This window comes from Colletes gigas, unplaced genomic scaffold (assembly GCF_013123115.1).
Source record: "Colletes gigas isolate AHSC1104 unplaced genomic scaffold, ASM1312311v1 Colletes_gigas_Sc00075, whole genome shotgun sequence".
In the NCBI taxonomy this organism is placed as follows: domain Eukaryota; kingdom Metazoa; phylum Arthropoda; class Insecta; order Hymenoptera; family Colletidae; genus Colletes; species Colletes gigas.
The window spans coordinates 71,563-85,518 of NW_025106704.1; the positions used below are offsets into that span (position 1 = coordinate 71,563).

Below are 13,956 nucleotides of genomic sequence, written 5' to 3' on the forward strand. Positions count from 1 at the left end.
GGAAACAAGTTTCGTATTTTACCCAAGTGTTTTTTTTTTTTGTTAACATTTTGTTTAACAAAATCGGATTGAAATTTCGCGAACGTTACTTTGAATACTCGAAGGTCGAATTCCTTAATTTACATAATTAGTCTTTATGGAAGGCGCGTGAATCGGGTCGAACCTAGGCTATGATACGATACTTGCCCAGTTTTACGTTTTATCGTTAAGTGAAATCTGTAATAATTTTGCACAATGTTCCTTCCTAATAAATCTGTAAACTCGTCGGCGTTAGTAAGGACATTGCCGCGCATCTTACGATAGTGCTTCACCAGAGTCGGGTAAATTTTATGCCCGAATAACGAACAAAAGCTTCAGCCCCATTAGCAAACTAACTTTTTGAAGAAATTGTTAAATTATTGGTTCGTAGAATTCGTTAATGAATTCTAATTTACTAATGAAACGTGAAGAGAAAGTTGGTCGATCGATCTAAAAATTTCCATTGACGATTAACAAATAAAAATGTGGGATCCATCGACGATCCGTTAATTCGTATTCACTGTCGAGTCTAGTAATAAAACGTGGACAGGGGAAGTTAGTTTATAAAATGAAATTGTGGATTCGATGTTCTCGAATAATATTTGACCGACTCTGTGCTTCACCATTAAATACGGTATAATATCCGTATACATGTGTGCGCATGCATATAGATTTGTATGTGAATCTATTTGCGTATACAAGGCTGTATGTTAGTACACGATTCCTGTGTACTTGCATATACATACAGTGTCCGATCATTATTCTGTGGTGAGGAGCCGGTAAACACGTGGAGCGGAAAGAAAAAAAGAAAAAAGAAAAAAAAAAAGGATTGTTTTCTAAACAATGCGCAGCGATCGACTTCGGTGGTATCGTTTGTTATTTCGTTAAAACTAATTATCGTGCAATCGCTCTTTTACATAGAGAAACTGATTTTTATGTGCCTTTATGCAACTAGTACGTTAAATTCTACTCTATATTTTAATAGCGAAACTCGGACTGATTTCTCCGTCAGTAATAAATATCTCGCATGGTTAATGGCGTGCCGCTCGGAACCAAACTGCTCTACTGTTGTTGTATTTTAAACAATTACCTGTTATAAATCGCGTAGGTGTTAAGAGACATGTGCGCTGAAATAATATCGATTCGTCGACCACGGTCTTCTACGTACGATCGGTGGCTTTCTTTGGCGTGAAAACTAATCGTCGGTCGAAAATTTATCCGCAGAGTTGGCCGGTGATCGTTTCTTTCATTACTCTAATCGATCACAGTGATTGTAATTCTAGCAATCTTGCAAATTATTTGTAATCCGTAATCATTAATTAGTCATTTTTAATCGCATAACAAACGATCATTACGAGTGCCATATTTATTATTTCAATCGAATAGAAATTTAAACGATGCTCGACCAATGAGAAGGGTTTCTCTTTCGCGCAGCACTGTCGTTGCCATTTTCAAGCTCGTGTCAATAATAACGAAACGTTTGAAACGTAAATGTTAAAAAAAAAAAAAAAAAAAAAACACTTGCATATCAAAGTAAATTGCGGTAATAATAATAATAATAATAATAATAAATAATAAATATTTATTTTCCAAAAGAAATATTCACATTATTATTATTATTATCATTATTATTATTGAAAATAATAATTATTGTTTTACTTTCTACCGTGTGATTATTTATTTTAATGATTACCGATTATTTAATAATAGCATGATTTAAAATTAATCAGGATGTTGGATGATTAATTAGATTACGTTTTGACCAGCTCTGACGCCAGGGAGTGTAGCAATTGTGGCGAAATGATCTCGTGACTGCGCATTCATACTCGCTACGAAGTAATGAAAGGATCTTATGTATGTATTTCTGTATTTAGAGTTGTACCGACCGGTCGAATATTTAGTACTGAAAGTTTGTGTACGGAATATCTATATTCATAGAAACTATATGGACAATTTATTTTTCCAACGAGCATATCATATCATTTTTATAAGAGATTTGTCGGAAGTTTGAAAAACATTTCGCGAGAGCTCCTCACATAGCCCACCGTCATCTTATTGATTGCCATAATCGCGGCTTGCATTTTCGCCCTCGTTCTTCGATCCATTTGTTTCTTAAGCTCGCGTCGGTGAACAAACTTCGCTCGGGATGTTCGAAAATGTAAAAAGACAAACTCGCTACAGTGGAGCGTGAACAATTTTCCTTATGCGACACACATGTATGCGCATTTGCAAATGTTCGATTTTCGGTTCGCCTTTCGGTTGATTGTCGTTAAAAAAAAAAAATACGCGAAACAACACGTTGATTGCACAATTTTACAGAGATGCTCCGCGATCGACAAAACTTGGTTATTCCCTCAACGGTTTACAAGCATTAACACTATTTCTATCGAAGGATATCTATCAACGTTTAAAACTTGAAAATTATTTAATTGTTTCTCCTCGATAACGCGATATTAAAAATCGAAATGCAAAGCGTGCGTGCGAGATGAAACAGATGCAGGATACGCGTAGAAAAGAACAGAAAAAGATAGAAATAGTGTTAAAACCTTAAAAGTTTCACCCGCCGGTCACCGGTGACCACCAGGACAGTCAACGTGTTAGTTCAGATAAAAAATCTACCCAACGTTGAATGCATTTTACTTCTGTACAGTAGAACGCTCGGGGAAACGATCCTACATGAAAAGAATGGTTCCAATCTTTTTCTAGGAGTAACCACATATATATATATATACACACACAAATACACACATACACACAGACACGCGCGCGCGTGCGATTTATTCCGTTAAAAGCATAAAGAAAAAGAATCATCCAGTTCGCGAACTTCGATCGATGTATTTCCTCTTCGATCGCACAACGGCGCCCAAAATCCTTGAGTCTTTTACACACGGCATAAGTATAAAATGTAAAAACTGCACAAAAAAAAAAAAAAAAAAAAACTAACGCTGGCTTTCCGGAGCATTTAGCGCGGAGTATGGAATAAATAATACAGGGTGGCTCGTTCGAATCGATCCGCTCGAATATCTTTGACACTGTTGACGGTAGCGGCAAACGTTTTGGGTGAAAGTCGCGTGATTTCCGGGGCTCATGTGATTTGGTGCAAGCAACTCTTTCCTACGTGGACGCCTGGAGGTCACACGAAGGTCGATTTTTTCCCCCCTAACGAAATATTTTTCGATACACCATTCGAATCGGTATGGCGAAAAATCATTGGTTCGGAAGACATTTTAATTTTAATATTCTGTAATGGCGCTACCAACGATATTAAAATCGAATTGTCTTCGAGATTAATGCGTGTTTGCCGTATCGTGACACGAATGGTGCATCGAGGATCGAGAAAACAAAATTGACCTTCGTCGTGGCCTCTGGGTGTCCACGTAGGAAAAAGTTGGTCGCACCGGGGATCGCGTGGACCTCGAAATCGTTCAATTTTCACCGAAAATAGTCTTTCGCTATCGCGAATAGTTTCGAAAATATTCGAACCGATCGATTTAAATGGTCCTGTATGATAAAGTTCGTGGGGAAGTCGAGATTAGTATTACGGAGACGGAAGCATTCTTTTGTCACACGGTCTAACGAATCGTTTGGATGAAGATGTAATCGGAAGGACTCGTTTTTCGACGATAATCTCGAATAAACGTCACCACCGCAAACCTAAACGTGGTGTTTATTAAACACTTGCTCTAAAGATGTACTTAATTATTAATTAACGGAAAAGGAAAGAACTACGCAGAAGAAAAACCAACTAGATTATACTATTATTAATATATATTATACATACAAAAAATATATCTAAGCTGTTTGCAAATGATGATATAAAAGAAGAAAAAAAGAGAAAAGAGAACGGGAAAGAGATGATACGGTATGAATTTGTAATGTAACTATTGTATTTTGTAGGCAGCTAGCGTACGTACACATATGCACGTGTATTCGTGTATGTTTGTTTACGTATATAAATAAATAATACCATACTGTTCGACATTTACACTGTACCGTTCGCCTAAAAATAGTCCCGCAGAATATTTTCATTTTTACGGACTATTATTGGTCGCGATCGTAAATGGCGACCGTGCATCCCCTCTCCTGCCTGGAACGTTTGATCCTAATTTTTTTTAACACTTTGACGCACGCATCTTGTAAACAAAATTAAGATATAGGTATACAAGTGGGTCACAAAATTATTTAAAGTTTTATTTTAAATATACCTACCCGTTCGTTCAATGGGTTGCAATATTTTTAATAATTTTTCTTTCAAAACATGAGTTTCACACTCTTAACTAACTGAAAGGATAGTAATATTTATCTTCGACGAACGAAAATAACAATTTCCAACATGTGGTTTCTCGACCTTAAAAAAGATATATTTGAAAAAGAAATCTTTAATTTAATGGCTCGCAAAAGGTATTTTTAATGGTTTTTTTTTTCTTTCAAAACATACAAAACTATATCAAAAATTTACTTTTCAGAGCTCCGTGGGATTTCTACTTAATTACCTCTGTTAATCGATTCGCCTAATTTTTTAATATAATTAGCACCAAAAGAATCCCATTTTGATTTTCGTTTATTTTTTTAAAACAATTTTATTAGATATACAATCCAATTATGAAACGTTACAATTAAGAATTTTTTGAAATTATAATATTTCTTGTTTTTACATTTATTTTTGGAATTTCATTAACCATTTTGATACGCAATTTTGCATAAACCGTGATCACAATAAATTTTTCAATAATAAAATACATTATTTTTATTATTTAATTAATTATAAGTGTAAGGCACATGTTTTAGTAAAAACAGTAATATTAAAAATCAATAAATTGATTTCTTTTTTAAATATATGTGTAGTTCCAAATATTTTAGAAACTTAATTCTTAATTCCTTATTTTTAAATACAATAAAATATTTCTTCACTCATTACCAAACAAAGTAGAATTTTAAATTTATTCACGAATAGGTTTCGATTGTATTATTTAATTAAAAAAATTTTAAACTAATTTCTTATTTTCCAATTTTGTGCACAACATTTAAACTAATAATCGATGCCTGTATCGCTCTTATTTCCAAATGAATATGGAATTTATTAATAAATAGGAATCCATGGAAACGTAATAATTTTCTGAGCCACTTGTATATGCTGAAGAAAAAGAAAAATAAGACATATTTGTAGACGTTTGATTGAAAAGATTCTACTAAAAAATGAAGCTGAAACGAAAGTAAGCAATCTTAACGGCGACGAATGAAATGATCAGACCGAGACTAGCTTAGGCTAGTGAAGTATACATATAATACAGGCCGACTAAAATTCCCTCCCATTGCAGATTGTGTGTTAACTAATAAGATTAATTAATAATAATAATTAATAGTAGAGATTAAGGGATTTAATTATATATGAATAAAGGATACTATCTGTACGCTAAACGACGCGGAGTTATGGCAAATGGAGAGTCTGTTTATAATTTTAATCGACACACTGAGTTGCTCGGCGCACAGAAATTGTCAAATAACAAAAAATTGTTAATCAGCAAATTGAAGAATCGTTCGACGAGAGAAATGTTAGCAATAGACTGTACACACGACTTACATACAGAGACACACACAGAGACGCATATACACACGCTGCACAGGCTAGGAAAGTGAAATACTATATCTATAACGACATATTATAAATAACATTAAGACGTCAACTGTATTTGTTTAATAAAGATGTACATTCGAAAAATATTTCGAAACTGATTTTAAGCACCACTAGGGCTCGTACTTTCGTCGTATCTTTATCACTGCTTGCTAGGTAGCTCACTGCTTGCAAAAAACTTTGTTCCTTGCCGGTAATCATTATTGAAGAAGGAAATTTATTTCGGTCGCTCATAACAATTATCGACGATAGAAATATTGCTTCGATTGCACTTTCTTTATTCAAAATTATAAAATATAATTCAATTGATGTACTTATGCTTTCCATCGGTTGTTCTTTTCTTACGGAGCAACAAAACAATGCAATATTACACCATTATGATCGACCAAAATAAATTTGCCTCGTTAATAACTATTAAAATTCATCAAAATAAAAATTTCTCTCTTTAACAATTGTTACGAGCAACCGAAAAATTCCTTTCATCAATAATAATTATTGGTAAAAAAAATTGCTCCTATATTATAAACGTTATTTGCAGCTAAAACGATGAAAATCGATATTTTTCAAGTCATGTATTGTATTATACAGGGTGTTCGGCCACCCCTGGGAAAAATTTTAATGGGAGATTCTAGAGGCTAAAATAAGACGAAAATCAAGAATACCAATTTGTTGATTGAAGCTTCGTTATTAACAAAATTATTAATAAAATTTGTCCGCCTACACGAATTTTTTTCTCGAAAGTGAGTAGGATTTCGAGGTTATGTCTATTGATAGAAAATGATTGTAATTGACCCTTGCAACTGAAAATCATTTTTCCAGAACGATTTGAAATTTTTTTTTTCGCCGAAAAGGCACTACCCCCTGTTGATTTTTCTTAAAAATTCGTTTTTGATTTTTAATAAATTTGTTTGGCGCTGTACAGAAAAATTGTCTAATATTTTTTTATAGGTACCCATGGGCTCTACTTCAGAAAAAAATTTCATTGGAATAGATTCACTATTGTAAAAGTTATGGCTGTTTGAAAATTGGACCATTTTTATGGGGTTTTTCTTACTTTACGGGTTTAAGGAACAATTTTTCGAATAGTTTTGGTATCTCTACATGTTCTTCGCCAAAATATGCGACGATTGCATTTTGAAATATTAAGATCCTTCAATCCGTTCAGGAGTTATGATGTTTTAAAAATTCGTACGAAATTTTGGGGTAACATTTTTTATATTTTCGGTAATGAATTTTTTTCTCGGAAGTGCGTAAGATTTCGGTTATATGTCTATTCACCAAAAATGATTGTAATTGACCGCTTCAACCGAAAATAATTTTTCCAGAACGATTGGAAATTTTTTTTTTCGCCGAAAAATTTTCCACTTATTATTAGTATGGAACTTTAAACATTAATAACTTTTTAACGAATCCTTAATCAACAAATTCGCATTCTTGATTTTTGTCTTATTTTGACCTCTAAAATCGCCCATTAAAATTTTTCCCAGGGGTGGCCGAACACCCTGTATATTGTGTAATTCCCATGTCTAACATAAATAATAATTACGTCATCGTTAATGATTTTTTTTCATCCAAACTTTTGAAATTACTGTTTCTTACTTTGTTAAATATTGTAATTTTTATTCAACAAAGTACAGGTAGCCCTCCTACAACACGGCATCTTATAATACGGTTCCGCTATAACACGATTCGTAAATTGCGAGAACCCTCCTACAACACGGCATCTTATAACACAGTTTCGCTCTAACACGTTTCGCTAGTTGCGAAAACCTTTGTACAACACTGGATAACATGATTTTTGCTTAATAATAATGAACTATAGTGGCTTTGCATGAAATTATCTAAACAAATTATAATTTATTAAATTAAGGTTGAGTTAAATTAAAATAATATTTTTTTCTTTTTTCTTTTTGTTTTGTGTTGTACATACATTTATATTTTTCATAAACATTAAGTTGTTTATGTAGAATTAAAAAAAAAATATTTGTTTTTAATAAGTTTTCGGAATGTAACCCTCCTTTTTGTACTGGCTTTGGGTCTCATATAGCACGCTTTCACACAACACGACATTTTCTAGGAACCTATCTACCGTGTTATAGGAGGGTTACCTGTATAACTACAGAAAGAGTTTTTTTTATATTCCGAAAAGACAAATAACAAAAGACAAAAGTACATGTAAATCGAATATGAAAATTAGGATAGGCAGGTTGACAAAAGGTGAAACGATGATCATAATGAAACATGTTTATTAAAAATCTAGTATCATTTCTCTAGGTCTACAAGTAAATATCACAGGTACACGTTTCTCTATCACAATATCCTCGGGTCCCACTTGATCAATATAATAAAAATCAGTACAAAAACTCGCACAGAATCGACCGAGGAGGAGCCATAACAACGTTTCCGAGCGCCGATAAAAAATAAGAGAATACCTCGACGCAAAGAATTAAATTTCTCGGCGCTCGGAAAACTAGTTCAAAATAAACTATTCTCGAATAAAAAGTATGAAATAAACAATAAGAAAACTCTAAAACCGTCTCAGAATTAAAGCTTTCGGTTATCCTCCTGATTCCTGAACGATCTTCACCAATTTCACAAAAAAAAAAAAAAAGAAATAGACGTTTCACTTTAGTATTGAGCAAATAAGGAAAAACCGTATGTCTATTCCCTATGTCTTCATAGAACATTTTAAAACAATAATCTCGGAATCACAGATAAAATTGCAACACGTATATAAAGGTTCGTTAAAACACTAGTTGTTCGTCGACCAGGGTCTCCAGATCGGTTCGTTGGGTTTCGCGACCTGTAGGAGGCCCTGGTGCGGGTGCGAGAGGGTTTCCAAGTCCGTTCTGGCGGGAGAGGGTTGGCTGGAGGCAGGCGTCAGGGGCATCGAGTACTCGTCCGAGCTTAGGTCGCTGCTGGACGACGGAGACGACTGCGGCGCTGTCACGTGGATGGTCAGAGGTCCGGTTTTGTCCATCGAGTTCAATTTGTGGCCCAAATGGGTCATCAGTTTGGTCCCAAGGGCGACGTCGACGCCTGGCGTCGCGGCAAGACACCGGCTGACTTCGTTCGCGCAGTGCGTGTAACCCGCGCGAAATCTATCGGCGTCGATCACAGGGTTCGCCGAGAGTCTCTGTTGCCTTTGGAGCTTGTGAAGATGGCGCACAGTCAGCTCTAGAATATCGGCTTTTTCCAGTTTGGCTACGTTCTCGCCGTCGCCGGCCAGAGCTGTCACCATCAGGTCTTTCAGCTCATCCAAGCAACGGTTTATGCGTGCTCTGCGTTTCCGCTCGAGCATTGGTTTCATCACCTGAACAATTAAAGATAAACCACTGTTAGAGAGATCGTTGATTTTCAAGGAATCGGTATTAGAGCTCTCAAAAGTGTAGTTTCGAAAACAGACTAGTAATCTAGCTATAGGTATTCAAGAAACCTTCATAAAACGAGTTATAATATTTTAGAAGGTTTTAGAGATTTTGGAAAACCTAACCTTTAAAACTAATTTTCGAAAGAAATCAGAATATCCCCCCTAGCTACCATAGATTTGAAACCTTCCCAAAACAAATCGGAATATTTATAAAAGTACTATAGGTATTAAAAATCTTTTCTCAAACGAAAGGCTACAAAGCCTGACTGTAGATTTTAAAGAAACTTTCCGAAAACAAATCAGAATACTTCGTAAGACGATATAGAGTTTAAAGAAACCTTTCTCCAAAAACAAATTGCAATATTTCCCAAAGCGCCCATATCTTAGAAACTCCTACGAAAGATACTCCCAAATTTTGCTTAAAAAAAACTAATTTAAATAAAACTATAGTTTTTAAAGAAACTTTGCTCAAAACTAAAGTGTCGTAAATTTAAAAAGCTGTCACAAATTAAATGGTTCAATTTACGAAAATAAACCCTCCTCAAAATCAAATTACAATATTTTTCAAGGCCCCATAACTCTAAAAAGAAACCACCTTTCGAAGGAACGATTTGAAAAAGATTGAAGAGATCGAAAGAAAGTTCTGAAAATCACATTTCCTCACCTTTCGGTATTGATAGGTCCTAGAAATGGGCTGCTCTTGTCCGTCGACCATCATGATCTGCTCGTGCATCTGCATTTTTAATCCTCGCTCGTTATACTGGCGTCGTAAATCACACAACAATTAATAATGTTCACAACGTTCCAATGTCTGTAATATCACACTCGTCCGAAACCGATCGGGTTTGGAGAAACTTTAACGCACAGAGGAGTGAAGTAGAATACAAGAGTTGGTTTCGAGTCGGAGATCACCGTGATTGTAGTGGCCGATGGGCCTCGGCTGGGGCTTATATAGCGAAGGGCGGGGCAGGGGGGGGCCTGGTGGGGGACAGGCCTTCCGTGGGAACGGTCCGTAGAGGTTGGTTCCCAAGCAAGCACACCACCTGTAAGCGGCAGCTGCCAGACACGCGCCCACACCAACCCATCGTCACCGTTTCTCCGTCCTCGTCTTTCTCTTTTACACGATATCGACGCCTTTTCCTTCTTCTACGAGTGGAAGAGAAACAGAGATTCCTTCGGGCTCCTTTTTCCATTCTAGCCACTCGTGCCACATCTTCTTATCGATCCCTGTCGCTCTTAGTGGAGAGTTGGAGCGTGCTGGGCACAAGTCCGATCGCAATCCCACTAGTTACACGTTACTGAATCACGGTTCGTGCGTCTATGCCACCGGGCTTCCTGCCCCGCCAATTGGACGATCGTTTTCTGTCGATCGTCCCGTGGGAAACACCGAAAAACTCATCGGGATCTTTTTTTAACGCAGCAATTTTTTCTTTGCTTACTTCTCACTAGACACGTACCACAAGTGGTTTTTGTATGCAAATCGAAACGTATCCAACTTTCTTTTCACGATTTTTTTTTTTATCGCGTACGCCAGTTCCGAAGAAAACTATTTCAACTATTTTACGAAAAGGAATTTATTTGCTATATTAAATATTGTCAAATCCCATTTGTTCGAGATTATAAAACTGCATTTAACACGTTGATTGTCATGGTGGTCACCGGTGACCGGCTCTTCAATCTTACGACGTGTTTTTAATACTTATATATTTTTTAATAATCTCATTGCCATTAGGAATACTACAAAATAACAGATATTCCATTGAACTATTGAATATTTCTATTTATTATGCTATAATTTGAAAAAAAATATCGATATTATCCCTAGACAGAGTAAACACTAATTAGGTAGGTTAGAATATCGTGAAAATACTCCCAAGATACCAGAACATATATGTATGTACATACCATTTCCCTACATCTAGATAAGTTTGATTTGCAAAAAGGTGAAAATTTGGTATGAAAAATCTAAACGTTCTGAAATTCTAACGGAACCAAAAGTTTAAGGAGTAACTGCACAGAAACTAATTTTTTTAACGCCACTAGGAACGCAAAAAGTCGGTTTTAGGTTATGGGTTCTGAAATCGTATTTAGTGTTTCTGAGAAAAAGTATTTGAAACATTTTATAAGAATTCTAACGAAACTAAAAATTTAAATTCTATAAGATTTATGTATGTAGGTATATTGCAATATAAATTGTATTTAAAAACAAAAAACAAGAATTAAAAGGGAACCTATTTTATATAATGAATTATGTATTATGGAAGTAGAAAATAATTCAACAATATACAGGGTGTTTATTAGAGACCTTTAAATTTAAGTATCTCGAAAGGAACACATTTTTGGCAAAGATGTTAAAGACAAAAGTGTCTTAGTTAAAAATTACTTTTTCAAAATTATTTTCAAGATAATTTTGTTATTTGTTTGGATGCAAATAACTATGGAAATAATTGATAATTTGTATTATTATTATATCTTAAGACTTGTGTTAAAGACAAAAGAATAAGCCAGAGTCTACTGAAAGTGTATTTCCTGTCAAATATTCTTGAAACAATTGACCTTCTGAACTTGAAAGTCAAAATAAAAAGAATAATAAAACAAAATGCTGAACCGAAAAAAGACGTTTGGAGGTTAAAGGGCTTTAGTATTCGAACCCTTTATTGCAATTACCTGGCAGAAAACATGACAAAGGTTTCGTCTGATCATTTTGCATCCAAGTTTGTTCGTTTTTTGTTCGAGGAAACCCTATAATGTATTTTGTTACGCGCGAAACTTGCGGTTCGATAGCTGAAGGCACAGATTGTGTGACCCAACCACTCGTGATTCCGTACCAATTTTATAAACTGGCCAATGCATATATACTATACTTCATAACCAGGGTGTGAGAGGAAAGAGTGTGTGTGATGTTTCTTTCCAATCTAGCTAGTTGGGGAGTGGTCGTGTTCGGCGAGAAGAAGAAAATTGACTCTGTGCTCTCCGCGCCGGCTATACTGGATCGGATGTGGAAATACCAAGCCGGCTCGTCCGTGAGCCACGTCGCCCGTGCGAGAACGCTGTTCTCTCTGCCTCTGCCCACTATACTTCATAACTGGAAATTTTAATTCTCAAAAAACTACAGAATACATTTAATACGTACAAATATAAGAAACACTTAAATTAAGATACGAATTATTATATTTAGTAATTGACACAACACTCTGCAAAGCTCTCATTCCATTAATTCTATTAATAAAAATATGAATTCGAAGAATTCATTTCGATAAAAACAATCGGCTACTTGAATGTAATTTTGTAATGCCATATTAGGAAGTTCAAATTGTCCTTTTCCTTACAAAGATTTATAAATATTTTTAATAATAAATTTCTGATTCCATGAACAATTTTTTGATTCACAGTGCTTAAGGGCGTTTAAAATCTCTACTGCAATAAAAATTAGAAACGCAACACTATTGAAAGAGTTGTGGGTCATCTGTAACCCAATGGTACCAACCGAGGGTTAAGGAAGAATCTAGTTACATTTTATAGTAAGTTTTATAGTGAATACAGTAGTCTACTCATAACTAACCTCTCTGAGGTCATAATGTGCACATGTTTCAAACAAGATAAATGGAACTCTATTATTTCGATTTGGCTATTCGACGCAGTTTTTCAATCTTTAAAAATAAATATCGAGGTACTCGTGCAGTTGCATTTCTTAGACGCATTAAATACACCAATATAGTTAAAGAATTGTGACATGTATCAACCTACAGTTTATTGATGTTAGATGCATCAAATATACCAAAATAGTTTTTACTTTGAAATGGCATAACATTTGAATTATTATATACTATTTAATATTTATTTGCAAAGATCGACAAATTATGTAGTCACGTTTAACAATTCTGTGATAATTACTTTAAAAACTATCTAATTGAAATCCATATAAAACAGTAACTAGAAAGCTATAACATTTGTCTATTATTTAAAAAAAATGTGTAATCGAAATAGAAAGCAGTGGAAAAATGGCTAGAAGGTTTAGACAAATTGAACTGTTCGGAAGCTAAAATGTTCTAAGCTGGTTCGAAATTTGAAATTTGTTGCAGTTTTATTAAAGGCAAGAAAATGAATGGAAAGGAATACCGGTGAGAGATTAAGAATAAAATGAAGGGGGATCGAAGACGTTTTATCTCTGGATCGGCGCAAGTTCCATGGAGGTGGCGGTGTCGTTAGAGCCACGTGCAATTGGCCGGCTCGAAGAGAGCAGCCCGTGAAAAAAGAGGAAGCCGAGAAAGGTATGGAGGCAGAAGAAAAGGAAGAAGAGGAAAAGGACGGCTCGTAAAGTTGCAGTAGCAAGAAGAAGGCTCGTCGAGACCGAGAAGACTAAGGACGAAACTAGCGTGCGTAATTATTCGGTGCGAACGATGTTTAAGTACCCCACTCGCCGGGGAAATAAGAGAGGTATGTAGTTGCCAGAACGAACGGAGAAAAAGAAAAAGGTTACGGGGAATGGCAACGCAAAACGAGAATACAAAAAGAATCGAACGGATATACAGCTTTTTTCAATTCTAATTCCATTTTGTTATTAAACAACTTACATTTTTTATCATTCAAACCAAATTTATCCTTTTTTTTTTAACTATTGCGATCCTTGGTATACCACGAATACCATCGATCGGTTTTTTTCGAAAATCAAATTATATTTGAAACTGTAAATATTTAGCAGATTTAATTAACGTCACTCCTGGAATTATTATCTCCAATAATTAATTGTCAGTATCATTTACGTACAGTGAAATTTGGAATTTCGTAATGATAAGTAAAAAACCCTAATTTATCAGTTATTGACTTTGAACTCCAAATTCAACTTTTTACAAATCAAGTTTTTCTACGAAAATTGTTCTCTTAAGATTCTATAATAAAGTGAAATGTATACAGGGTGTTTTGCCACCCCTGGGAA

General features: G+C 35.0%; 1 protein-coding gene across 1 annotated transcript; it reads right to left on the reverse strand.

Annotated features, from left to right (window-relative positions):
• Positions 1 to 8,402: 8,402 nt before the first annotated feature.
• Positions 8,403 to 9,759, reverse strand: LOC122403801 (enhancer of split mgamma protein-like). The gene is made up of 2 exons (XM_043407539.1): positions 9,685 to 9,759; positions 8,403 to 8,963 (listed from the first exon to the last, which is right to left on the reverse strand). Exons 1-2 carry the CDS (start codon positions 9,757 to 9,759, stop codon positions 8,403 to 8,405), a joined length of 636 nt encoding a protein of 211 aa, XP_043263474.1.
• Between the last annotated feature and the right edge of the window lie 4,197 nt (positions 9,760 to 13,956).